General features: G+C 42.6%; 2 protein-coding genes and 1 long non-coding RNA gene across 4 annotated transcripts; 1 reads left to right on the plus strand and 2 right to left on the minus strand.

The window, feature by feature from the left end:
- Positions 1 to 123: 123 nt before the first annotated feature.
- On the minus strand, positions 124 to 7,101 carry pgm2l1 (phosphoglucomutase 2-like 1). Its single transcript, XM_077582362.1, has 12 exons — positions 5,855 to 7,101; positions 4,923 to 5,090; positions 4,737 to 4,843; positions 4,164 to 4,248; positions 3,809 to 4,089; positions 2,893 to 3,085; positions 2,538 to 2,816; positions 2,331 to 2,424; positions 2,126 to 2,255; positions 1,642 to 1,831; positions 1,023 to 1,156; positions 124 to 483 (listed from the first exon to the last, which is right to left on the minus strand). The coding sequence occupies exons 1-12, from the start codon at positions 5,963 to 5,965 to the stop codon at positions 381 to 383; spliced, it is 1,875 nt and encodes a 624-aa protein (XP_077438488.1). The 5' UTR covers positions 5,966 to 7,101; the 3' UTR covers positions 124 to 380.
- LOC144061732 (uncharacterized) lies at positions 4,838 to 8,412 on the plus strand. The gene is made up of 2 exons (XR_013296259.1): positions 4,838 to 5,130; positions 5,735 to 8,412. It is a non-coding gene; the product is annotated as an uncharacterized LOC144061732 (long non-coding RNA).
- Positions 7,358 to 27,692, minus strand: ahcyl1 (adenosylhomocysteinase-like 1). Of its 2 annotated transcripts, none has more exons than XM_077582372.1 (17): positions 27,098 to 27,692; positions 18,607 to 18,721; positions 16,779 to 16,922; positions 16,232 to 16,332; positions 16,043 to 16,145; positions 15,096 to 15,190; positions 14,922 to 15,028; positions 14,627 to 14,743; positions 14,484 to 14,547; positions 13,732 to 13,820; positions 13,346 to 13,416; positions 12,855 to 12,949; positions 12,672 to 12,770; positions 12,521 to 12,589; positions 9,757 to 9,835; positions 9,387 to 9,507; positions 7,358 to 9,296 (listed from the first exon to the last, which is right to left on the minus strand). In XM_077582372.1, exons 1-17 carry the CDS (start codon positions 27,290 to 27,292, stop codon positions 9,290 to 9,292), a joined length of 1,671 nt encoding a protein of 556 aa, XP_077438498.1. In that variant the 5' UTR covers positions 27,293 to 27,692; the 3' UTR covers positions 7,358 to 9,289. The 2 variants fall into 2 exon arrangements, with proteins under 2 accessions (XP_077438498.1, XP_077438505.1); XM_077582379.1 differs by lacking the exon at positions 27,098 to 27,692 and adding an exon at positions 20,688 to 20,851.
- Positions 27,693 to 27,805: the final 113 nt, after the last annotated feature.

The raw sequence follows: 27,805 nt of genomic DNA on the forward strand, positions 1-27,805 counted from the left end.
ATCACATCTTATTATTGTTTCAATCAGCTTTGACCCGTTTTGATAGCAATGAGGGGGGGGAAGGGGCACCTAAAATGTTATTCTTTCACCAAAGAAACATTTTAGCCTTTGAACTTTGCCAACTTTATTGCAGAACATGCCAGCTTCGCTAGCTTTATTGCGGAACACGAAACATTTGTGAACACGGGAGGCAGCAACATTAGAAAAATAAATAAAAGTATAGTCATCTCTTCACGCTCCACGCATGTAAACATTCACTTTGGATTTGTCACCATCACCATAACAACTTCAAGCTTTGCCATTAGATTCTAAACAGTTTTTTTTTTTTTTTTTTTACCCGATAAAACATAACAGGAAGCAACATCATGAAGGGGGTGGAGCTAGACAGCGCGGCGAATTAAGTTATTCTTTTCCGGCTCCAGAAAGTCATCCAGCAGTGCGGCAGTTACCTTCCGAAGCTCCGCCTCCAGGCCAGATACCTCCCTGCAATGCAGTCGATAGGAAGCAATGTCACACTCTGATTGGTCGCCTTCTCACACATCATACTGGATATTTCGTTATTTTAATATTATTTAACTATATTCAAACACAGTGTTCATTTTTAAGCCATGCATAATGTAGTGGCATCAACTTTTTCGCTTTTTTTATGCAGTCATTTCTTTTACTTTTTTACACTGTATTTTTTTGGGTGTAGTTTAGTTGCATATAACTTTAACATTCACATTTAATGCTTAAGAAATGTTTGTTTTATTTCGGTACAATTTTTATTTTACTTTTATGCGCATGACCCACAACAAAAACATTATGTAATCATTTTATGTTCAAACTGCTCAATGTTATTGTTAAATATATCTTGGAGGAATGAAACATCTGCAACATTTTTGATGAGCACTACGCTACCGTATTGTAATGTTGATCATTATGATCATTTGAGGTGTAAACATTTTGAAAAATACTGAGCCAGAATTTGTGTTTCATTCTCAGTTTAACAAAATAAAAACATGTTAGAAGAATCATGTCACCTGGTTCCAGGCGCGGCGCACAGTTCAGTGTAAATTTTGATTTTGGGTTCGGTGCCGCTCGTCCTCAGGGTGGCCACGACGCCGTTCTCCAGCGTGAAGGTGATCATGTGACCACTCCTGCTCACACGAAGTACCTTAGCCGGGAAAATAGGGAAACACTTCACGTCAGGTGGGATGAGGATAAGGATGGAGGTGGGGTGGAGGAAGGTGAGGAACGGTAGAGCTGGAAGGAGAAGGAAGGAAAAAGAAGAAAGGGTAGGAGAGATGAGGGGAAAAAGGAGGATGGAGATGAAAAGAAGACAACATTGAAAACAGGAAGAAATGAAGGAAGAAAAAGGAAGGGGGAGAAGGAAGGATGAAAGTAATAGAAGGAAAGAAAGGGGGGGAAAGGAGCAGAATAGTGAAAAAGGGAAGAGTGGAGCAAAAGAAGAAGAAGCAGAAGGAAAACAGAGGAAGAAGATGGACGAAGAAAGATGCAAAAAGGAGGATGAGGAAGGCTTGGAAGAAAGAAGGATGGAAGAATCGAAGTAAGGAGAAGGAAGCTGAAGGAGGGAAAAGAAAGGAGAATAAAATAAGAAGAAGGGTATAAGGGAGGAGAAGAAAGCGGGCGGCGTGTTACCGAGCGGCTGTCCGGTTGGCTGCTGTCGTACCCCGTGTTGACGTCTCTCACGTGGACGACGCGTACGCCGCCGCAGGCATCGGGATACGAGCCGCCGCCGTCAAAGTCTCTGAGGCGAGCGAAGATGCGGCGGATAGTGACGGCATCGTTGCAGATGACGTAAGATGTCCGCGACATGTGATAGCCGTACCTGTGCAAAGGATGTATATGTGCCACACAAAGATGTTAATGTGAACTCACACAGGAAGTAGATCTGTCAACGGAATTAGATGGGCATCCACACAGGAAGTTCATGTGTCAAACAGGAAGTGGATGTGACACACACAAAATACATGTCCAAAAAAGAAGTAGATGTGCGTCCATACAGGATTAAGATGTAGATGTCTGTCAAACAGGAAGTACATGTGCTTCCACACTGAACGTGGATTTGCGTGTCACACAGGAAGTTACAGTGAATCTACACAGAAAGCAGGTGTGTCCTTACATTTGGTATATGTTGTACAACTGCTGCTGGAGACTGAGCTTCCTGTCATGGAGGTAGGCGGCCATCTCGGCCACCACGACGGCCGTGCTCACGCCGTCCTTTTCAGGAATCAGGCTGCCGCAAAGGAAGCCTGCGTGCACACGCGCATGTCACGGATCAGGCAGCGTGATGGCGGCGGTGGTGAGCCAATGGCAGCGGCAAATACCGATGGACTCTTCAAAAGCGAACAAGACGGTCTTTCCTTCTGCTGTGAGTTCCTGAATTCTGTTCCCGATCCACTTAAAGCCAGGAAGCGTTTCCTGTTGATGAGAAACATTGTTTTCTTGACTTTTTATTTGATTGTTATTATTATTACGACATGTTTTTATATAGTACAATACTGCACAAGTGGACATCATAGCGACAGACACACCTCCACGTGGAATCCTTCCTGGCGGGCGAGCGCGTGGAGTATCCTGGAGGAGACGGCGGTGGTGAGCATGTAGACGTCCCGTAGGTCGGCACGGTCGCCGCACGTGCTCTTCCACCAAGACAACATCCACCACGCCAGCAAGGCTGCTAGCTCGTTGCCTGAGAAAACCTTCCACTCGCCGCTGCCGTTTAGCTCCGCCACCGCCAGACGGTCGGCGTCCGGATCGGTTGCCAGGACCACGGCGGCGTTCTCTCGCTCAGCTAGACGAAAAGACAGCTCCTGGAAATGGGAAGGGAGGAAGAAGATGAGGAAGATGAGGAATGAATATAAATAGAAGAAGAAGACGGCGTCGTACCAGCACAGAGTGGCCTTCCTCAGGGTTGGGGACACGCACAGTCGGGAATTGAGGGTCAGGGTCTTTCTGCTCGGGGACGGGAATGGGCGGCGAATTGAACCCGAAGGTGGCGAAGGCTCGTTGGACGAATTCGTGAGCAACGCCGTGGAAAGACGAGTGCACAAACTTGAGCGGACATCTCAAATTCACCTCCCTGCAGACATGCGCACATCACTTGACCCCGCCCACCTCACACAACAACACCAACAGCTGTAAATGTGTTGTTTCCATGATGACACTAAATGCGCCATTCCCATGGCAACACAGGCAACTGTAAATGTGCTGTTTCCATAGCAACACATGCTGCACTGTTGTCAATCTGCTGTGTCCATTGCAACAACACTACATAGGCAATTTCCATAGCAACAACTACAGTTTCCATGGCTACACACGCAGCTGTACACGTGCTGTTGCCATGGCAATGTCAGTAAATGTGTTTTCCCCCCATGTCAACAACAATAAATGTGGTTTCCATGGCGAAATGTGCAGCTTTAATGTGAATACATACAAAGGTAAATTCGGTGTTCGTAGCATGACTGTGCTGTTCCCATGTCAACAAAAGTAAGTGTGCTGTTTCCGCTGCAACACACGCCACAGTAAATGTGCTGTTTCCAAAGCAATAATAATAAATACTGTTTCCATGACAATGACATGACAGTAGATGTGCCATTTCCATGACAAAAAACAATGCACTCAATGTGGTGTTTTCATTGCAATAATTATAAATAGTATTTGCAGTGTGACACTCATGCATTTAAATGTGAAGTAGTCATGGCAACAACAGTGTAAGTTCATTTCCATGGCAGCAAACCACAGTAAATGTGTTTTTTCCATCAAAACAACAATACATTTGTTTTTCCATCACAACGCCTCTCACCTGTGCCAGCAGAGGCCGGCGACGGCGCGCATGAAGGCGGCGTCCACATGCCTCAGCGGGTCGCTCCTCAGCAGGCTGCGCTGTGCCAGCGTAACATCCCAGCAAGCGGCGCTCCAGGGCTCCTGATGCTCCTTCACGCTCGCCATGATGGCGCCGTCGTGAGGCGCAGTCACCTGAGCACCATTAGACCAATACACCTTGTAGCCGTTGTCCTCTTTGGGATTGTGAGACGCAGTGATCATCACGCCTGCCGCCGCGCCCAGCTCCTTGACGGCAAAGGGCTGCAACACACAAGCACGGCTTCATGCGCACACGCGCCAATCCTGCCACAGGAAATGATGTCACGTCTGCTCACCACGTACGGCGTTGGCACGTAGCTGGAGAAGAGATGCACGCTGACCTCTCTGCTCAGCAACACGGCTGCCGTTAATGACGCCAGCCTGCAAACGTCACGCACATGTGCCAACAGTGCAATGTTACCATGGCGACACATACAGCTATGCATGTGTGGTTTCTATGGCAACATACTGCTGTAAATGTGGCGTTTCCTTGGCAACAAAATGTGCTGTTTCCATGTTTTCGCAGCAATATACAGCAATAAATTGTGCCATTTCCATGGTAACATCAGGAAATGTGCTGTTTGCATTGTGACACATGCAGCTTTAAGTATGCTGTTTGCATGGCAACATACTGTACAGTAGTAAATGTGTTGTTTCTATAGGGACACAGGGAACTGTTGTTTCCATGGCAACACATGCCATAGCAAATTTGCTGTTTCCATGGCAATGGTAGTAAATGTTATTTTGAACGCAATAACAGTAAAGAAGCTGTTTCCATGGCAAACAGCACAGCAGTAATTGTGCTGTTTTCACGGCAACAACAGGTAACGTGACGCTTCCATGGCAACACATACTGGAGTTGTAATTACCACTGACTGCTGCAGCCACTCTCAGGCTGCCCCCTGGTGTCAAAGCCCACCACTACGCCTTTGCGGTCTGCGTCTGGAACACACCTGAGCAGGTAGGCGCACAAACCCTGCGACACAGACATACACATAAACATAAACACACACAAAAACACATGTACACGTAGAGATATTTAAACACACACTGACCTGTGTGGACTGGATGACGGTGAGGTCGTTGATGCGGTTAAACCCCGCCCCCATTGGTGCTCTCAGGCCGGCGGTGCCAAAAGTCAACCTGGAGCAGAAACGGTGCCGCAGCTCGGACACGCTCGCCGACCCAAGCAAGGCAACAACCTGTGCCCGAGTCCACTCATTCTGACAACACACACACACATTCACACAGTGTGTAATCACTGTAAGTATGTAACCACCGTGTGTGGTCATATTCACTGTGCGTGTGTGCAACTGTAACTGTGTGTGTGTAACTGTGAGTGTGTGTGACTGACTTGTGTGATCATCTGAGTAGGAGTGTTTACTGAGAATGTACGTGTATAGTCACGTTCACAAAGTCCGTGTGGAGACGTTACAGTATGTGAGAGTGTGTGTGCGCGTGTATGTTGTGGTGGGGTTTATATTGTGTAGTCGAAGTGTCATATGACGGTTAAGTGAGGCTAGAGTTGACATTTGCACCGAAGGTTGTCAGAGTTCATGACCTTTATCCTATGAGGTGGTTAAAGCCCCCTTTGATTTGATTTAAAGGGAACTTTCCAGAAGGTTCCACAAAGGTTTGTACATTACACATTCAGACAGCCCGTCAGTCGCTATGACAAACGTCCATTTCTCATTTGCTTTGTTATTGACGCACAGATTTAATCAACGTCGTTGAAATAATCAAACTTTCTGATTGATCACGTTCACGTTTCTGATTTGGCTTTATCAACTTCGTCGACAGACAGGTTTTCGAGGAATGAGCACGTTACAACTTTCTCCTCGCCTTCTTGTTTTTGTCAACAATGCAGCACACGTGACTCGTGGAACATTGCCAGTGGCGTGAAAAGGAGCGGTCAAACAATCAACGTGATTGACACCAATGCTGCGATTGACAGGCGGGGCGGGTGACGTTTAAGTTCAAGGCTCACCTTGTCCCAGCGCATCCAGCGCCGCAGCGCCTCGTCCACCTCCTCATCCACGATTCTCGGTGGCCTGTGCTCGGCCTCCGCGGCTCTGTCGACCCGCTCAACGTCGCCCATGCTGACTCGATACTGGCGAGCCAAGTGCCATCGTGACGACGTTACCCTGGTGTTGCTAATGCTATTGCTAAGGCTGATGCTAAACTGATGAGCAGCGTCAACAAAAAGTTGGGACAGTCAAGTCTTTTGGATTGAGCTGTGCTTCCGGTTATCTTTCAAAGCAAAAGTTATGTCCTTCAAAAGAAGACAAAATCAGTACCGTTTGGATTCATTTAAATAATTTCAAGAAATAATTTCAGTTTTAAGATGCAGACAAATAATATAAATGTGTGTGTACATATACACAGACATATTTTTACATTGCACTTAGATATATCACTGGCATCGAGCCAAAAGCTCCTCAAATCTCAATTTGGTAAATGTAATATTCAAAAAAATCCAAACTTGTCTACAGTCTACATGTGTGGGCTTTATTTTTTATGTGTTTATTTTATTGTATTTTTAAAAATTATTGACCAATCTAAAGTGTTGAAAGTGGCTTGCTTTCTTTGGTATTGCAATGCCAACTATATTAACTAATGCGTCATTCCAGAATTATAGGCACTGGCATTTTTTTTAAATGGGCCATGTATTTAAAATATGTGACGTCATGTTTAAAACAAACAAAAACATAAAAAGCCATCATAATTTGAATTGTCCAGCTCAACCAACAACTACGAGATATTTTATTTCTTACATCATATACTTGGCTGTGTTTCGCTTACCTCTTGTCTACAGAGTTACAGAGACTATGCCAAGCTAATTGGTTGAGTAGAAACATAGCTATATATTAATAAATAAATAAAAATCTTAAGATATGAAAACTAAAAGTGAAGACTTACCTTAGGTCTCTCATATCCTTTCAACATCTTTATGCAGAGTCATGAAGCTCCTTTTTTTCTCTTCCTCACTGGCTTAAAAGGTTTTAGTAACAGCCTTACGAGTGTTGAGAGACAACTTCAGACTGAGAATAAGTGTTACTATTTAAAATATATGTTAAAAAAGCTTTTAACAGAGACGACATTTCATCAAAATCATACTAAAAAAAGATGATTAAATTAAAACATTTTTTCTGTTACATTTTACGTGTAATTTGGGATGTGGGAAAAAAACTAATTTGTGGGGTGGTCAAGAATTATTTGACATTTTAAATCACGAGGACTCACTTTTACTGCTGCTAAAGCAATTGCTTGTTTCTGTATTTGTGGATGGATTATTTGAAATTTCATTGGGAGGGAATATCCTCCAATTCTGAAATGACCCATATACAAGGATTAAGCAAAAATGAAGTTTGACTTCTTCCTACTGTTTTTCAGACCAGCCGTGCACAGGGTTTAAGAAAGAGAAAATAATTTATTTGCAAATGTTTTTTTTTTGTACTGCAATGTTTGAAATGAACATTCAACCAACACATCTCCTTTAATTAGCTTTATTTGAAGATATACTCTCCTCTTCCAACAAATATATTTTATTGCTGATTGAATGCATATTGACAACAAAAGAAGGCAATCATGTTAAGACAGCAACAATGCTGTGCAAGGTTACATTACAAAGGACAAGTGTATTTTTTCAACAGGTAAATTGATTCAAAAATAGACATGGCAGAAATTCAGACATAGTACAAATGATCGAGGTACTAAGCTAATTAATTCAGTAGATAGCAATAGTTGACATGCAGATGTAGCATAATTTGTAAATGAGGCTAGCCTACAGTTGAGTGGTTCTTTTGGTGACTTACCTGTACAATCTGTTATGGCCCATTTCTATGATCGCTTCAGCTTGACTTTTGCTCTCACGGAACCGACACGGACTGCTTGAATCAAGATAGTCTCAATTGGATAGATCAACACTTTACCAAACTTTAATTTTTATACACTTTAAACTCGATTATGGAGGTTTGATTCACCAATTTGTCACTTTAGAAATGGCTACGGCGATCTTATCTGTACAACTTTATACGATATCCACTCTTTTTATTCTCCTCACCCAAAGGTTGCCCTGATTAATTTAGATGTTATTTTATTTTTTATCCAGGAAATAAATAAACAAATTAGGGTACAGTATAACTGGCAGCCCAACCCCAAATGGGTTTTTGCTATCTTTTTCAATTCCGTGATAATCACTTAATTAAGACACCGCTACTCTTAGTGATTCAATAAGCTACAATTATATTAGTTGCATTTTGCAGAAAATAATATATGCCTGCGAGTATTGTGATTTTTGTCTGGCTACATGTTGTTCCACCATTTGTTTATCAAATATCTAAGACTTTAATTGTTAGAGCACTGCAACTAATGACACTATTTGTTAGCCTATCTATGGCGTTCTCTTATGTATAAGCGTTACGATAACAGTGGTTCCTAGAGCAAAAATGTTGAATTTTTAAGACAGAACATGTCATCATCTTTGTTTTATGTTTAGTTTGAAAGCAAACCTCAATTTAGAGTGCCATTTGATGGACAAACTATCTGCCAAACTGTTGCTTACTGTGAAGTGAGGTCAGTTGAGTTGAGCATCTCAAGTCAAAGCAAGAAAATCGTCCAAACGTCGACTCGTGTGTTGAAAAATTAGTAAGTCAGGTCACTCGTATCTCAAGGCACCACTGTATTAAATAGGACAAATTTTGGGGGTATTTAGGGGCGTTTTATTTTAACTTTGGTGAGGATTTACGTTGATCTTATTTCAAGCAGTGCAACTTATGTGGAATTCACTGTCTTATTTTATTTTTTTATACCTGCGAACAGTACATAACTTGATCTGTTTTTATTTTGAAAGGAGAGGATTAAATATGGGGAACCGATTTTTAATACATACATAGCGATGTTCCGGATTAATTGCGGACTTGTGATATCGAACGGTTGTCCCATAACATCACTGTCATTTGTTGCATTAAATAGGCTGACTGGATGGTACCTTTTGAGAACGTGTATTCAAATAAATATAATTCAACTGGCTCCTGCCCACACAAAAAAATACACATTGCTAGAATATAATTTACATTTTGGTTTGCTTATGAGTGGAATGTAGATCGTACTTAAATATTTCATGTCACAGCTAGGCTTTCATTCTTACGGCCTTCATTTTTGGCACTGTGCGTTTAAAAAACAAACAAAAAACTAAACTAAAAAGCCGTAGCTGCTAACAGTGCATGCAAATGAGCTTTTGTTCACATATTTGACAAGACAATAAACATGCTAGCTGATTATACGATTCATTGTTAAAGCTATGCCTGTCATACTATTTAGGATACATAGGTAAAATAAATCCTTCATTTGGTAGCAATTTATCAAATAAAATATAGATATATCTCTGTTCCTTTCAGCCAAACATCAGCAGGCCTTCCCTTTAATACCTGAAGACAAAATACAGCATGATTGTACACACGTAAGATCAAACCAGCGCGGCATGCTGTCGAGCGCAATACAGCAATACATAACGGTACCTGTAATAATTGGGCTTGAAGGGGCCGTTCTTGTTGAGGCCCATATACTTGGCCTGCTCGTCCGAGAGCTCCGTCAGGTGAGCGTCAAAGTTGGAAAGATGCAAACTGGCCACGTACTCGTCTGCAGGGAAAGAGTTAGTTACATCATTTTAGTGGGGGCCATGCCCGATCACCAAATCCAATTTCATGCGATTGGTTCAGTCATTCTTTGTTTACAGTGCTTGCTTCTTGATTTTCACCTATGGAGGTTCACGTTTTTGTCACAATTTTGTTTGGTGCTGTGCTAGGACATTTTTCCATATAGCGTGAGTACCTTAAGTACAGTATGTGTGTCTGTTTTGCTTAGTGAGGTGTTGAAGCACATCTTTACCCATTTTCTTGGGCAGGAGATACACGTCCTGCTTGTAACGTCCCTCTGGAGCATTGAACAGCTCAATTAAGGCCAGAGCCTGCAGGCAAGCAATCATACAAGAGAGAGGCAGACAGAGAGAGTTGCCAGTCACAAATATGAACAAGTCACAAAACTTGATATTTATTGTGTTGTATATGGAGCCCCAGACATGACATGTGGGCGAGGGGGGGATTACTGGCCACAATAATATAGCTAGATGATGAACCCTGGCATATCCCCTCCACTGCTTGCTGGAAAACAATTTTGGTGTGTAGGCCAGTCATGTCTCATATTAAAATGTTTGCTTTGGCGTCATCTGGTGGTGAGCATCTATTTTAAACTAAGGGAAGGAACCTTGTCAAGCCATAGCAAGAATGTGCTTTGCTTCCATCTTGTGGCATTTATAAGTAATTACTGTACAAACCTTTTTGTATGAGTGGCAGTAACACAAATTTCGCTAGTTGCGGTAGTACACGGTGCCTATCGCTGTAATGCGCACACAAAAAACTCACTAATATGTGGCCACAAAACACCAAATTGTAGCCACAATATAATATGCTAATTTGTGGCTACCAACTACAAGCATTTATAATGTGCACACAAAATACAAATGTATGGGTTTAATATCATTCCTATTAAAAACCTGAACTTCCAGATAAGCAAATGGAGCGCACCTTTGCGAAAAAGTGACGTTATTGTTTCTAGACAAGGTGTGCCTAATCTGTTTATCCAACTGTCCAAGAATTATATAAATATAGTGGTACCTCGGAGTTTGAAGATAATTTGTTCCTCCGAAGTGTTCAAAGTCCGAATTGTTCAACCTCTGAAACATTTTTTCCCATAGGATACAATCTAAATGCAATTAATCCGTTATGTTTTTAACATTTACACCCTGTACAGTATTTAAACAAAAAAAATATCTTACCTTTTTGTTGTGGTGTGATGGCATCAGTGGATGAAAATGCTATGTTAATGCTTGCTTTAGTTCAGTGCTGAGTTTGTGTATTTTACATTGGGCATATTGTTAGACTACTAAGCGGTCCTTGCGTGAGTTGTTTAACATTTAAGGGGGGTCCTCGTGCCAGTATTTATAGAAGTAGTTACGGTAGATACAACGGCGTGATAATCTTCCTAAATCCACTGTGGTTCATAGTTTTTCTTTACTGCCACTGTCTTTCTTTGAGTCCATGGCGAAGAAAATTGTCGTGGAAAAATCAAAATGCACTCGCAAATGTATGGAGCACCTTTGGGAGTATTAACACTCTGACAGGAAATGAGGAGTGTGAGCATTCTGCATCACTCGGCTACCCGTTCAAGATACGTTCAGCTTAGCTTGCTTTGCTTGGGTGTTCAAATTCCGAGAATGAGTTCAAACTCCGAGGCATTTTTTACTAAGATTTTTTGGTTGAAGTCCGATTTGTATGAGTTCCGAGACTGTAGCATTGTGTATTTTCTGTGCACATTTTACCAAGTGGCCAGAATTTAGTTTTTCATGGACTCAAATTACAATTTTGTGCTCACTTCTTATCTACAGTATTGACCATTTGCATCGACTTCACGTGACCATGAGACTGCCCTATGACGGACGTGACTTAGCGACTGTTATTTTTACAAATTAAAAGTTATTATTGCCCATCGAGCCATGGAATCTATTACTTCAACCGAAGGTCGCCTGTCAGTCGAAGTTGCACATTTAGTCGGGACTCATAGACCGCGATATTTACTTTAGTTGGAGATCGCTAGTTTGAAAACAACCCCCCTTACCTTCTGTTGCCTGCTGTTTTTAACAAGTTTATCAAATCGCCGACTTTGCCGGAATTCACAGCGCACGACCTATATCATTATGTAGTCAATGCCGTCTCTTCTCCTTACATCGGGGCTGATTTAAAAGCTTGTCGCTGGCTGAGTCTCTGGGACGAGATGCTACACTCACACCGGGGGACAATATACCTCGTAATGCAAAGGTAAAACTTGTTTATCATGCTAACTGACTTAATTTTACACAGTCCGTTCTATATTGAAACGCTGTGATGATGTTATGTTACTATATTTACTAGTATGGAACAAATGACTATCGTAGTGGCAAGCTATGCACTAATATCATGAATATGACTCCGGCTCCAGAGTGAAAAACTCCAAGCACAAAGACAAAATCCCCCATTATTAAACAATCAAATGCACTTAATAGTTTTGAAGAAGGTGCGTTTTAAAACTAAGCTGTGTGTTTGTGCAGTTGGAGTGGACGCTAACTATCTGGCTCGTTAATGTGATTTGAAACACGTAATTTGACACCTCTGTTACAATCTTTGTTAGAGTGTACGTTTACTAGTAAAATGTATAAACATTTATCTACTAACCTCGCAAAAAATGATCGCTGGCAAATCCGTGAATACTTTGTGGGCTGCCAGTCTTTTCTGTTGATTGCTGCGATCTTTTGTCTTCATTAGTAGGTATGCGATAAAAAGCAACATTTGGTTTACTCCTTTGTCTGTCTGTACAACCGACCGTAGAGCAAGATATGACCATTTTATAAGCTAATCGATTAGATAAAGGACTTAACGCTGTATGAGATTTGATGGTTACGATACAGGCAAGTGGCTCTTTTGCCGTCCAGGTACCGGAGGGGGCGTTCCCATGAGCGCTGTGACGTCACGTGCAAAAGGTCAATATTGTGGCCATAAATTGAATTCCATGTCATGTCTGGGGCTGCGACGTGATGTACAGCGAGTGCACAAGGGCTGACCTGAGTGGTCGCGGTGATGGACAACACAAAGGTGGGCACTGTAGAGCAGCTCAGATTCAACAGACGACCCTGAGAGAGAACACATGCAAACACGGTGAGTAAAAATACAAGTACAACGCTTGAAAAGCAATCTGGCCAAAGGATCCGCCACCTCGGCCAGAAGCACAACTCTCTTGCCATCGGGCCAGATGATGTGGTCCACCTGCGAGCGGACCCTCTCCCAGGTCAGCTCGTGGCTGCGTAGACTGGCCTGCGTGAGGAGGATCAGAGATAGTAAGAGAGTCAGCGAGGGGGTCTTCAACAAGAGGACGCGGGACAGACGAGCGATGGTTACCACGTCAATCTCAGTGTTGGAGTGGCCCATGTTGCACACCACGCAGCCGTTCTTCATGCGGTCAAGCTGCTCTCTGGTAACAACATTCTTGTTGCCTTCAGGACCAAAACACACAGGAAGTGCTCAAACCTCTGTCCCATCTTTTTGACTGTTTATTTCAGGACTGGGTAAATCATGCTTGGCTGTCGGATAGACCATTGTTTGTCTATGTGTACACATGCATCCATTGTTTGACATGACAAACTAACACCCCGATCCCTTATCTCCACCGAAAAAGTTGTCTAAGTCTAACTAAAACTACTACTACTTTTTACGCTTAAGTCTAAAACTACTACTTCTACTAAAAAAAATATCCTCTTTAAATCAAACTAACACAAGTTTTACAGACTGAAATAAAACTACCCCACCAAATGTTTACATGTAAAATGAAATTTTTACTGACTTCAAGCTTATGTTTGTCTCCCCCCCCACACACACACACACCATCTTACCAGTGCAAGTGATGACCACGTCCATCTGCCGGATGACCTCGCTCAGTTTGACCACTCGAAAGCCATCCATGCTGATTGGGTGTGATTACACAAACATTTGTCAACAATTTGAAACAATCCCAACAATTCCAGAATATATTAGCGGCTAACACTAACAAGTTCAAGCAGAGAACAGCTAGCAAGCGGTTGGCAATTTAGAAACTTTCCAACACCTATGACAAGAAAGAAGGCAATTGCACTGAAAATTGCCAAAGGCATTTATTTTCAAGATTATCTAATATATACAAAAAATAAAATAAAATAAAAGTGAAATGTCATTGTCATTTACAAGAAGGCCAGATCACCAGCCATACACAGTAGACATGAAAAAAGCAGCAGACACTCACCACGCTTGCAGGGCGCAGATCGGGTCGATCTCAGTGATGCACACGATGGCTCCCAGTGCTTTCAGAGCCGTGCAGCAGCCTTTTCCCACCTACGTAGACCACATACGGGGGCATCACAATACATTTGCCAAGATGTGAAAGTCGATGACGGGTTTGTTTTGGCGCCATCTGATGGAATCTGGGTGCCAAGGATGCATGCTGTCGTGAAGGTGAGGACTTTCATTTAGACATGCTTTGTCACACTCTTGTGGTCCCTTTAGCTACTGCTAAAGTAGCTCAGAAGACCAGCTCAGTGAATTAGTGGTAGAGTGTCCGCCCTGAGACTGGGAGGTCGTGGGTTCAATCCCCGGCCGGGTCATACCAAAGACTATAAAAATGGGACCCAATGCCGCTCTGCTTGACACTCTGCATTAAGGGTTGGAATTGGGAGGTTAGATCACCATATGATTCCCGAGCGCGGCTGCTGCTGCTGCTCACCGCTCCCTCAGGGGATGGGTCAAATGCGGAGAATGAATTTCACCCCCACTTAGGTGGGTGTGGCAATCAGTGGATCTTATCTTATCTTACTGTAATTACAAACCTTTTTAACAGGGCGTCAATTACTCACAGATTTTTGCCATTTGGGCTTGGTCACTCGTGGGGTAGCTTGTACTGAATTCAATTTTTGTTTTTTTGCTTTTTTTTTAAACCGCTGAAAGTCGTAATCATAATAATGAACAGAAATAATACATGAAAGATAAAAGATAACTCACCTCTCCATAACCGCACACCACCACTTGTTTGCCACCAAACATGATATCCGTGGTTCTCTTCAAGCTGGCCAGCAAAAAAAATAAAAGAAGCATATGAATAAATTTGTGTTTGCTGGACAAACGGATGATGCATTTACACTCACCCATCCAGAATGGATTCACGGCAGCAGTAGAGATTGTCAAACTTCTGCTTGGTGACCGAGTCGTTCACGTTCATCGCCGGGACGCACAGCTTACCGGCTTTAGACAGCTGGTACAGTCTGCAATATGGCCACACAGTGAAAAGTTGCTAGTCTCTAAGACGAAGCTGAGCGGCAACATTTGTTTGAGCCATAAACATTTCCGAGGATGTTCACATCTATGCCTTTCTGTGACTCTTCCAGTCTCTGTATCTCCTTTGCAACTTGCTAATGATACTCCGAGTCTCCTAAGTCTCACCGATGAACTCCGGTGACGCTCTCCTCGACGATACCCCGTATTTTCTTGAACACGCCAGGGTACTTCTTGTAAACCCAGTGTGTCAAGTCTCCACCGTCGTCCAAGATCTGTGGAAGATGGATGAGATTTGAAGGTGTCCTTGCTGTACCAAAATCATACCATACCATAGCGTACCATATTGGCCTGCCAGCCCTCCGTGTTGACACAGCGGTCGATGCACCACCAGAAGTCATCTTCTGACTCGCCCTTCCAGGCAAACACGGGAACTCCTGCCGGAGGCGACATGCCAAAAGGATCAAGATGGACGGCCACAAGATGTTGGACCGTTTGGAAGTCTACCAAAAATGTTGGCCTGAAGCCCCAAGCATTTTTTTTTTTTTACTTGTCATCAATAGGATGTATGGGCAGTATGGTTTGCCTTATACTGTAGGTTCAGGGTTCAAATCTCTCCTTCTTGAGTGGAGTTTGCATGTTGTCCCTGTGCTTTCGTGTGTTTTTTCTCCTGCTCGTTAATTTTATGGAGGATTTTAAATTGTCCATAAGTGTGAATATGAGTGTGACTGTTTTTTAATATGTGCTCTGACACCGAGAGTCTTTTTTTTTTTTGCCTAGCTGATTCTTAAATGGCTAGTGACCAGTCCGTTGTTTGACAATAATTTTGGTATATGTGATCTGACATAACTACCGAAAAAAGAAAGGGGAAAAAAACAGTTGTGTAGGTTAACCTAAAGCTAATAAAAGTTAAACAGGCTAAAAAACAACAACAGCAACAATGAAGATTTACAGGTTAACATAAAAATACTACAAGCAATAATTACAGGTTAAAATAAAACTACCACAAAAAGACAAATCTGTGCTGGTTAAAAAATTGTGCACGTTAAAATAAAATTACATAGGGAAATAGCTGTCTATATAAAAAATTAAAAAACATAAATAAAAAAAAAAGATCATGTTAAATTGTACAGATTAAAATAAAACTAGATTTAAAAAAATGCATAGGTTAAAAATACAACTACCAAATAAAATGTACAGATTAAAATAAAACTAATGAAAAAACTACCATGTGAAAGTTCTACATGTTAAAATAAAACAGCCTTCTGCTCGAACCTCGGGAGTCTCACCTGTCTCGGCCAGAGCGGCAGCCACCTCATTCTGGGTGGAATAGATGTTGCAGGCAGTCCAGCGACACTGAGCCCCCAGAGCCACCAGGGTCTCGATCAGCACCTTAGAGGCAATCGGGACAAACAAAATGACAAACACGCTGGTAAAGATGCAAAGAAATTCATTGAGCGGGGGGGGGGGGGACCTACCGCCGTCTGAGCGGTGATGTGGGTACAGCCCACCACCTTAGCCCCCGCCAGAGGCTTCTCACCCTGCGCTCGCTTCCTCAGGGAAATGAGGGCCGACATGTCTGAAAGAAGCCAACACATGGATTGGATGACAGTCGTGTTGTGAGTAGTGTTGCAAAATTCTGGGAATTTTCAAACTTTGGAACAACTTGACACAAAATGAAAATTTCTCAGTTTAACATCATTCGCATAAACAACTTGGACATCAAGGTAACCAAAGGAAGTGCACCTTTGCTAGGAACTGTGATGAGTGATGACCTCACATATCTTTTCTATAAGTACGTGCTCCATTTGCTGACCCAAATGTCCAGGAATTGTACTAACATTACTCATTTTTATTTGGTGCACACACTTAACCTATTTTTTATTTTATTTTTTTTTACATGGAATTTATTTAGACGGGAAGCTGGTCGCCACTCAATCACAAGGCAATAATATTCTTTTCAATTATATTTGTTATTTGCAATCATACCAGTCTTGTAAAAAGAGCGATAATTCCAAAAAGTACCTTGTTCAGCAATTTCAATCTCACGACGGCCAAATTCGGCCTGTTTGATGTTCTTCACGCAGAAGTCGCTGCTACCCTGTGAGTTGACCTGAGCTTTGTCTCTTGGAGACGTTTCATCATCAGAGCTGTCAGTGTACGACGCAGCTGGCAAAAGAAGGATGAAGGAAGGAAAGATCATTTGAATAAAGGAAGGAAGCGTGGATAAATACATACAAGAGGCCATTTTGACATACAGTTTACAGTATGTATGATTTAACCTTTAACACACATAAATAACTGACTTGTGTAAAGTATTGTCAGTGCTTGACTTTTTTCACATTTTGTTATGTTACTGCCTTATATTCCAAAAATAGACTAAATTAGCATTCAAGTCTTTAGTTACCTATAGTTCTGAAAATATGTCTGAGTGAGCCCTTCTGCTAATTTATGCAACAGTGCCCCACACCGTTTCTCCACTCATGACTAATTGACAAGCATATGAAGCACTACCTCCACCCGTGAAAATGCTGGTTGTCATGGTTACAAAATCCAGACGCACTCGCACAAGACAGGACCACCCACTCAAGACTTGTTAAGTTTAGCAAGTGCAACGAATAGGGTTCAAATTAGGGTGCCAGCTCATTTGTGAATCAGGCATCATAAAAACAATTGAGGGGGGGAGTGGGGTGGGGTGGAGACACCGTCTCCGCCCTGCAGCTCCCCTCCAAATTTTAATGCACCACACAACTGGGGGGGGGCAGGCCGCAGTATGGAGCAGTGCTGCGGTCGCCTGTCCGTGTGCACGTGTGTGGGGGTGGGGGCGGGGGACGGGGGCGGCTTGGTTGGTGGGGGGGGGTTGTGGTGGGGGTGCCGCGGTGGGGGGTGCTGGGGTGGGGAGGGTGTCTGGGGATTTGGGGACCTGGGGGCGGTTGGGGCTGGGGGGGGGGGGGGGGGTCGCGGGGGGGAGCGGGGGTTGTGGGCCGGTGGGGTGCCTGGTGGGCCTGCAGTGCCCCGTCCTGCTGCGTTGGGTTGGGGGCGCGGGCCGCGTTGGGGTGGGGGGCGCTCCTGCTCCGGGGTTTGCTCTCCGGCCGGTGGCCCCTGCGGGGCCCGGGGGTCGTCCTTTGGCGCGGCCGCGGCCTGGGGGGCCCTGAGGTGTTGCGCTTGCTCTGTCCTGGCGGGGGTCGACGGCTCCCCTCTTTGATGGAGATTTTCATGCATGCTAGATCCACCACACCAGCATCTATCGAGACTCAGACACAATTTGTTTCTCCCTCAGGTCATTGATTCGGTGGAGGCGGGTGTCTGTGGATCTCACTCTGCTTCGTCTGTCCTTTCTACCTTTCCTCAGTTTCTCCTTTGGGCCCTTGAGGTTTCCCTGATTTGTTGGAGTTTAGATGTCTCTGGGGTTAGTGGCCCGGTGGGTGGTGTCTGGTCGGTGCTGGGCTTCGCTTTTCTTTCTTTTCTTTGGTCCCCCTTCGGGTCTCCTGGCGGCCCCACGACTCTGGCTGGATTTTGGAGTGTTCGGTTTAGGTGAACGGTATGGGAATTCTTATTATTTTTTTTTGTTTTTCTTTCTCACGCACGCACAAACACACATACAAAAAAAAAAAAAAAAAGGGAGAACAATGATGATGACATTTCAAATGATCAATACTGAGATCTCCCAGAAAAAAAAAACAAAAAACAATTGAATATAAAATAGTTTATTCTAATAATGAAATAATTCATATTTTTTGTGTATTACAAGACTCTTGAAAATGCAAATGCTTAGTGGGCACATGCGCCATACTTAAACCACTACTGATCATGAAGAGGAGCCATGCTAAGATGCTAAGCTAAAGCGTGGTACCAGAGCTGTAGCTGTCTGTAGACGACTGCGAGATGGAACGAGAAAGAGAGCGGCGGCCAGCCTTGGTAGGGTATTTGCTGAACTCCTGTTTGTCCTCTGCATTGGCAAACTGGATCTATAGGAGAAAAAAAATAGTTTTAGTTGTCACTTTGAGGATTTTTGCAGACCCTTTTTCAGAATAGACTCTAATGCTATCCAAGTAGTTTTGTCCATAGTCTTTGAGTGTCAGTTATATGTCTTGTTTTTGTTCTCACGGCCATTGAGAACATCTTACAAAGACAAGTGCTTCCAGTGGGAAATGTTGTCTTGAAAGGCAACCAAAACCAATAATACAGCAAAGGAGTACAAAACTCCGGATTGTCTCTTAAACCTTCTAATTCCTAAACATTTGCGAGCATAAGCCTGTTCTCTCGCAAACATATCCACAGGACTTCAGCAGTTGCTTCTTTCGAAGGTCTTCATTCACTGTGGAATGCTGTCAAATTTCCTCTTTATTTTTGATGTCCATAAAATGTGTTTGCACTCAAAACCAACACGCAGGTCAGCAGAGTTGACACAACACGCGGCCCAGAGCATAAATCTGAGGACACAGCAATGACAAGGGCTTTTTGTACTTTGACAAATTCCTTCAAGGAAACTAGCTCAAATGAGCATCAGAAATGCCCACTGGAAATAAATATATAAATAAATAAATCAGCCCCTGACAACCAATCACCAATCAACACAAAATTGGGTGGATGTGTCGATCATAACAAGGCACATGCACCAAAAAGTTATATTCCTAGAGTTTAACAGGAAGTTGTCCAATTTGGTTTGAAGCGGCCAATTTGGGCAAATTCCATCAGAAGTGGCCCCTGCAAAGTTAAAAGAAATATCAGCCCTCCAAACTGGTTTCACAGACAGACACAAAATTGGACGGACAGGCCTGTTCTAACAGGATGCACCAACAAGTCTTGAGGGCCCATGGCTGAAATTGAACAGGAAGTCTGCCATTTTGGTTGGAAGCAGCCAATTTGGGCATAATCATCAGTACAGCCCTCTGGAAAGTTCTTAATTAATCAATTTTAAAAAAAAAAAATTTTTTTAAATCAGCCCTCAGCACCAGTTTCACCGATCAACATGAAATTTGGTGCACATCTATCTAAAAAAGAAATAAAGTCTTAAGGACCTATGAGCAAAATTAAACAGAAATTCTGCCATTTTATTTGAAGCAGACAATTTGGTAATGCCATCAACGATATCCCCTGGGAAGTTTTTGCAATAAAATCAGCCCCAGACACTAGTTCCACCAATCAACACGAATTTGAGAGGACGCGCCTTTTATAACAGGACGCACCAAAAAGTCTCAAGGGCCCATAACCAAAATTAAACACAAAGTCTGCTGGATTTTGTTTGAAGCAGACAACAAGTTTTTCGAGGGGGGTGAAATCAGCCCCTAAACACCAGTTTCACCGGTTGACACGAAATTTGGTTGGACGTGTTTATCGTAACAGGATGCACCAAAAAGTCTCAAGGACCTACGCCTGAAACTGAAGAGGAAGTCTACCATTTTGGTCTAAAGCAAGCATCTTGGGTCAATAGGCTCGCATTTAAACAAACCCTCACTAGTGAATCAACCCAAACTGGAAGCAGTTAGATGGGCGAAGCTAAATTCAGGCTATTTTTATTTTTTTTACCTTTTTTTTTTTTTGCCATCTCGTGGGAGGAGCATAGCATCAAGTCTAACAAAGTTCAGGCACGTTAAAAGATAATTCTCCACAAGGTCATTTTGTTGTTTGTTTTTAATCCAGTGATGTGGAATTGACAAAATTCATATTATCTGTCCAAGCTACATCTTTTCGTGGAATTGCAAAGCATATCAGGAGGACTGGCAGTGTTTTCTTTAAAATATACATAAAAAAAAAAACTCAGAATAGATAACAACTGTTTTTTTTAAAGTTCAAAATGTGCTAATGTTCACCGCACAGTCACACAATTGAGATCATTTACATTTGCTGTCTCTTTAAGAACAAATCAAGTCTGCGTCTTGAGGATGAAACAAGCCTGATGATGACGACTTTGGCTTGTTGGCGACCACTCACCCTCTCTGTGTGTGCCATCACTGCCTGTTCTCTGCCTCTGCGTCCTCCGTGTGACATTTCAGCACCTGGCGGACCCAATGATACTACCCCCGGGAAACCCTCCCAGAAAAACCCAGGTGGGAGGCGCCCTTCACCTGTTATCCTCATTTGTAACGGCCCGGGGGGGGGGGCGGAAAGAGAGAGAGGGAAAGTGCAAGAGAGGTAGAGATAGTGACAGAGATAAATAGAGAGAGACAGAAATAGGCAGTAAGAGAGAGAAAGAGAGAGAGAGAATTTTGTGTCCCTCGTTTCCTTCCTTTTTTTTGGTTCTAACCTCAGCTGCACTTTCTTTCCTTCTGTCTGCTTCTTTCTTTCTTTCTTTTTTTTTAGTTCCTTCCTTCCTTCCTTCTGTCGGCTCTTTTCTTCCAAGCTTTCTTATTGTGGAGCATCCCCACATATTTGATTCAAAATGTTCCTTTTCTTCTGATTTTTTCTTTTTCCTTCCTCTCATCTGTTCATTCTTCCCTTCTTATTTCTTCATTCATTTGTCTTTTCGATCCTTTTATTCATTCATTCTCCACTTCCTTTTTTATTCACTACCTCTCTCCTTACCTTATTTCCTTAGTCCGTTTTTTTTGTCCTTTTCTTCCATCCAAGGGACAGAAGAGCTAAAGATAAACTGGTTTACAATATTTACATTTCAAAAACGAAAAAGAGTATCTTATGTATCATTGAATCAAACCAGATCAAGTCATCCAATGGCTAATAAGAGGAAAGTAGTAATTGCTATTTAGGTTGGGCGATATAAATGCCCGCTCTGATGCATGGCAGGGATCAGAAACCGCTTTCACACAAATTGGCACAACACAAGTGTAATGATATAACGACAATTCCTTGTCTTCATTACACAAACAGGCCATCCAGTTACATCTTCAAGCTAAAAAAAAGTTTTCCTCCAAGTGGCAGAATTAAGCTGGCTCGGTGAGGTCCCTCTGTCGGCCCGCGTTAGCGACTTACTGACCCGGACGTCATCCAACAGACGGTCTTAAATCAACGCGCTGGCCGTTTGTCTAGGCCTTAAAATAAAAGCCTTGAGTCTGTTGAGTCACAGCGGATTACACACAAAACACCGTCTGTACGCAACGACACTACAGTATGTGACCGCAGAGACAGATAAAGTCACATTCTTCCAAGAGAAAGTCATATTTTGATGACTTTTGGCAACGCAATGCCAGCCTGTGTGGCTGCATGTGTCGCTCATGCCGCCGTCAACTGCCGCTGACGATACGACACGAGCATATCGGAGCTTGTAATTGAAACAGAAGCAAAAGTAGGGAGGACTTTTGGGGTTGTTTGTTTTTTTTGTTTGATCCATGTAGCGGTCCTTCTTTGTAGATATGCACTTTTTTTGAACAAAATGATCATTTACTGCCAATTCTTTTTGGGATCCCCTATGCTACGACTTGCAGACCCCCCCTGAGTGTCCAAGGACCGCTGTTTTGAGAAGAACTGGGATAACATTCTGCTCACCTGCCAGGCAATAAGAACAACATGTGGACTGTGTTCCAATATGAAAACATATTGGAGGGTCGGAATGCTGCACAGAGCTTATGACAACAAAGCATTTTGTTATGAATACACGCCAGAGGCTCAAGTCCAACTGACTCGCACCCGCACCCCGGAGAACGGCAGTGAATGCGCCAGTCAAACATATCCTTCAAGGAGACATAATCGACTATCTTTTGTACATTTCAAGACCTTTGTCCACAAAAAGTTGCCCGATACAGACTCAGTCCTGTCAAGTCAAAAGCAACTAAGCTGGGCCTTTTTTTTTTCTTAACCAACATTTTGATCAAATTGCCCAACTTTAGTGTGAGTGAGTGAGTGAGTGAGTGAGTGAGTGAGTGAGTCCCACGGATTTGAAATCTACTTGGGTGGATGGATTCGGGTGGGTGGACTTGGGGGGGTGGGGGGTTGTTCTCAGTCCTGCTACTTGCGTCTCTTCTAACTTCATCATCCACAAGTGAGTGACGGCAAACTAATGTTACATGCGGTATATCTGGTCGTGACATGTTTTTTTTTTTTAAACATATATTTTTATTACATTGAAATCTTGAAATCTACTTGGGTGGTGGCCAGTTAGTTCACTTGGGTGGCCCGTCCAAGTATTAACATGGTGTGGGAAACACTGGAGTGAGTGAGTGAGATATAGCAAGAGAAAGACTGTGAAACTGTGTGTGTGCCTGTGTGTGTGTGTGTGGGGTATTTTTTTTTGTTACATAGTGGGGCCAACATTACGGCATTTCACAGAGTTGTGGGGCCCACCCGTCCACGTGGGGCCATTTTGCTGGGCCCACAAGTTTAGACCTCTTTTTGAGGGTCAAGACTTGGTTTTAGAGTTTAGGTTTGAATTGGGTTATGGTTGAGGTTGAGGTTAGGGTAAGGAATAGCGGTAGGCAATCATTTTTGATGGTTGGGGTTAGGGGGAGGGGCTAGGAAATGCATTATGTCAATGAGATGGCCCCACAAAGATAGTAAAACAAACCTGTGTGTGTGTGTGTGTGTGTGTGTGTGTGTGTGTGTGTGTGTGTGTGTGTGTGTGTGCGTGCGTGCGTGCGTGCGTGCGTGCGTGCGTGCGTGCGTGCGTGCGTGTGTGTGTGTGTGTGTGTGCGCAATGACCTTATGTCTCCTCCTTCCCATGGCGCCGTTACACAACATACCCTGCTGGGATTGAGGCTCGTTGTATATTTGTTCATGCATCATCATTTGAAAACACGACTGCTAATACTGCGGGTCAAACTGACCTATTAATATTTTGGAGGGAAAAAAATCTGCTTGGCTCATTCTTTTGTTTTTTTAAATATATTTATATTTCAATATTTTTCATTCGTATAGACCTCGATTTGCAACGTTTAATTAGTTTGTGACCAAGCTTGGAATTCACTTTACTCACATAACAAATCTTTTTTTTTTCTGTTGAAATGAATTGAAATACCAAGCACTCATACTTTAGTGTTGGTGTGCCTTTAAGGGGTGTGGCCGAGTAAGTGATGTCAGGACTGAGGAGCTACAGTTATCTTACCAGTACACACAGTTCAGTTTTAAAAACTCGCCAGTTGGGCGATTCCCAGAGTAATCGATGGAATAATCGATCACAAAAACAATTCATTTGTGACAGCCCTACGAAGAAGAATCGGTGGAACCAACGAAGAAGACCTACGCACGTGCGAGTGGCATATGCACGCTGAAGGAAAGTGTGGCTTAACTTTGTTCAAATAAATGAACAGTTGCCTCAGTTCAACACTTGCAATAAGATTATATTACCCGATTAAAAACCTCTGGACGGATATGTGGTGTAGAAGCAAAGGAGTTCCCCGTCTTTTGACGTGGTAGCTCTGACCATCAGCATCGCACTCAAATCACAATCAGGCAAGTAAAACATTAATAGACTATGGCAATAATGAGCCCGCGGAGAAGATCAAGTAGTCCTAAGATGGTTGGTCAACTGTAATGCATGCACTATATGCTACTTACATGGCATTAACATTGAATCAATGCTAATGTAACTGCATCAACAATACTGCTTTGGCGCAGCATCTATTATTTCATTTTATCTTAAATCAATGTCATTCTCTTTCTTATTTTAAATACCAAAATAAATAATTATCAATATCTATTGATATGAAATTCTTATAATGTACTTTTTCCGTCATATCGCCCAGCCCGATGAAGCGCATTGTTTAACAAAAGGCTGCTTATTTAATATTTTTTGTGGACCCGTTTGACTTTTTCATACGATTCCTGTTATTCCTACTCGCTCATTGATATTAAATGATAGGAAATACTTATATTGTGATACTCTTTTCAGCTACAACACCCATCCCTAATATACGTAGGTATGTGTCCAAAATCGTCACTTTTCAGGAGACCCCAAAGACATTTGTTTGACGATTGCGTCGTCAAAGAGAGCAAGCCATTTTCAACACTGTGTAAAAAATATCACCCACACGTGTGTATTGACTAGGGGTGTTAGAAAAAATCAATTCGGCAATATATCGCGATATTACAGCACGCAATTCTCGAATCGATTCAATATGCGGCTGAATCGATTTTTAAACATAATTTTTTTAATGGGAATATTCAACAAAACGTCTTACTTAGGGTTAGGATTTACACATTAAGCATGGAAGAATGTTATATTAATGGAACATGAAGCCTTAATATTTTATTTCAGTGCCGTTCAAACAAACAGACTGCAACCTGAATTTTCAGATAAATTGATACCTTTTCATACAAATCTTACAGTGTACATGTACAAGTTTACTGATTAATATTTTCTAAATTTGAGTTTCAAAAAAATCGCAATAATCAATTTATAGTTTCGTATCGGGATTAATCGTATCGAATCAAATCGTGACCTATGAATCGAATCGCCAGGTACTAGGCAATTCATACCCCTTAGTATTGACCAATAGTCTTGATTTGTGAAAAATGTTAAATTTACCAAATTGTGTCATAAGAGGTTTCGGCCCTGCGCTAGCAATATGTAGATTTTATTTATTGATACCAGGATCCCCCAATCCTGGTCCTTGAGGGCCAGAGTCTTGCAAGATTTAGATGTTTCCGTACTCCAACACACCTGATTCATATAGTCAGCTCTTCAGCAAGCTCTGCAGAAGCCTGATAATCATTTTGATCTTTAGAATCAGGTGCATTGGAGGATGGAAATACCTCAATTCTGCAGGACTCAGGATTGGGGAAGCCTGATTTATTTTGTATAGTGTCTAGACAAGTTCAGTGCTTAAGAAGTGCAGTCCACATTTGACATATAATTGTTTCAAGAAACATAAAACGTTGAAGTGTTAAAGCCACAGATTAGTTTGCATTATTGTTGTAATATTTCACGTATTTTTATTCAGCAAGAATAAGATGAAAATACTATTTTCATAATTGTAATTCGATAATTGTAAATATACATTGTAAATATTCTAAATTAATTGTCTTAAAGTGCATCAAGTCAGCTCTTTTGTAAAGGTATGAAAATACTTTTTACTATTTCTGTGAACAGTAAATTCCAAGAAAACAGCAAGATACAAAAAATATAATGCAAATTACTAGGGGTGTGTCAAAAAATCGATTCTCATAAGAATTGCGATTCTCATTTAGTACGATTCAAAATCGATTTTAAATGTCCCAAAATCGATTTTATTCAAATTATTTTATACTGTCTTGCCTTTGTCTGTGTGTGCCTTAATTTGGAGTGCTGTTCATATTGTTTTTGGCCACTTAGAGGCAGTGTGGTTCCACGCAGGCTGATGCACTGTTAAATTGTAGCCACATTAGAGAGTAGAAAGGAAAAATTCACGATCAAGTTATTCCAATAAAAGTTGTTTTTTTTGCAGCGTGGAGCCGTTCTTTTGAGTGATAAAAGTACCGCGAGTAGTGTGCTAAATAGCATTAGCGAGTCAGACTGGAGTAGATCATTACGATTCTTTGCACATCTATAAATTGAAGCAAAAATCATTGTCAATCAAATCATTTTGAATCAAAAATCATTCCTAACCGAAAATCGATTCTGAATTGAATCGCAGACCCAAAAATCGGAATCGAATCGTGAGACATTCAAAGATTCCCACCCCTACAAAAAAACATTCAGGCCTTTAAAACGTTTCTTCTCATGAATTTATGGGGAAAACATATTAAAATAATAGATTTATGAACCGATATCGGGCTCTGAAAAGGGAAACTCAATTCGATGTAGATTAAACTATTTTTACACCCAGCGCTATTTTACGACACACTTGTTAGAATTTTGTGAAGTTGTCGAAGTGAATGCTTTAAAGTCTGCAAATCAAAGTGATTTAGTAAGTTAGCGACTTGAATTGAGGTAGCTAAACAGTCTTTCATATTCATTCACGGTTCATTTGCCTAATCAATAACAACATCCCCAAAAAATGAAATCTAATTTTGTTTATTCAATACATTTTAATTTATTGGTTGTTAAAAACACACGGCATATGACCTTATAATCACATATTGAATCGCAGACACTCGATATAGAGGGGGAATCGATAGATTATTTTTCAAATGTACTCAGCCCGAGGCGTACACAGATAAATAACGAATTGGCCACCACATTAACAGGACAAACAAGCCTTCCCACTCACATTCACACCTCTGGACAGTTTGTTCTTTTGTGAACCTAACATGCTCAAATGTTTTTGAACTGCGAGGAGGAAAACCCAAACGAGCAAAGGGACAACGTCAAGCACTCGTCCAACGCGTTGTCTATAGCCCCACTTATGTTATAACCGCTACTGCGGCAGTACCATCCGGGCCAGGATACGGTCTGCACCCCCACACGCCTCGTAATGCGGCGGCGCCCCCTCCTTTCTGGCTGGCTGACTGATGGCGGGTCAGCGCGTCCTTACCTTCTTGACGGACTTGAGCGTGGGGACGGCGGTGAAGGCGGCGGAGGGCATCTCCCCGACGTTCATGTTCACGTCGCTGCTGTTCTTGCTCACGGTCATGGCCGAGTATTTCTCCGCCACGTTCTCGGTCTCCTTGACGTACTTGGTGCCTTGTTTGACCTCGACCATTCCGTCGGACGCCGCCGAGTCGCTCATCGCATTCGCGGAGTAGGGTCGCGTTTCGGGAAGCAAGGGTTGAGGGGACGAGGTTACCGGAGGGAGGAGAGCCGTCGTGTGGGGCTGGGCCCACCAAAAGCGCGTCTACCACAAAATAACAGCTATTTAACTTTGTACGGAACTGTTAAGCTATTTTGTGTCTTGGAGACTTTGTTTGAAGACACTTGTTCGGTTCTGACGGCGGCGGTTGGGATTTCTTCGGTTGGCAGGCAGGCTGCATCTCTGCAGGGAGGGGAGGGAGCGATGAGCGGGAGCGAACAGGTCACCTGAGCTCTCGGCAAGGGGTGGGGGCGGTCGCCTCCCTTGGCTCTGCGGAGGAAAGCGGGGCCGGGGCAGTCAAACCAACGACAATAAAGCCATTCTTGGACTTTGTGAGTTGCTTTGTACTATTGAGTCAGTTAGTGCGACAGTCGTAAATTGTGTTTCCATGGTTACACAATAGGGTGCTTTGGCTCAGGCTCCCCCTTAATGGAGGCCGGTAATAGTTCCGCC

This window comes from Vanacampus margaritifer, chromosome 1 (genome assembly GCF_051991255.1).
Source record: "Vanacampus margaritifer isolate UIUO_Vmar chromosome 1, RoL_Vmar_1.0, whole genome shotgun sequence".
Taxonomy (NCBI): domain Eukaryota; kingdom Metazoa; phylum Chordata; class Actinopteri; order Syngnathiformes; family Syngnathidae; genus Vanacampus; species Vanacampus margaritifer.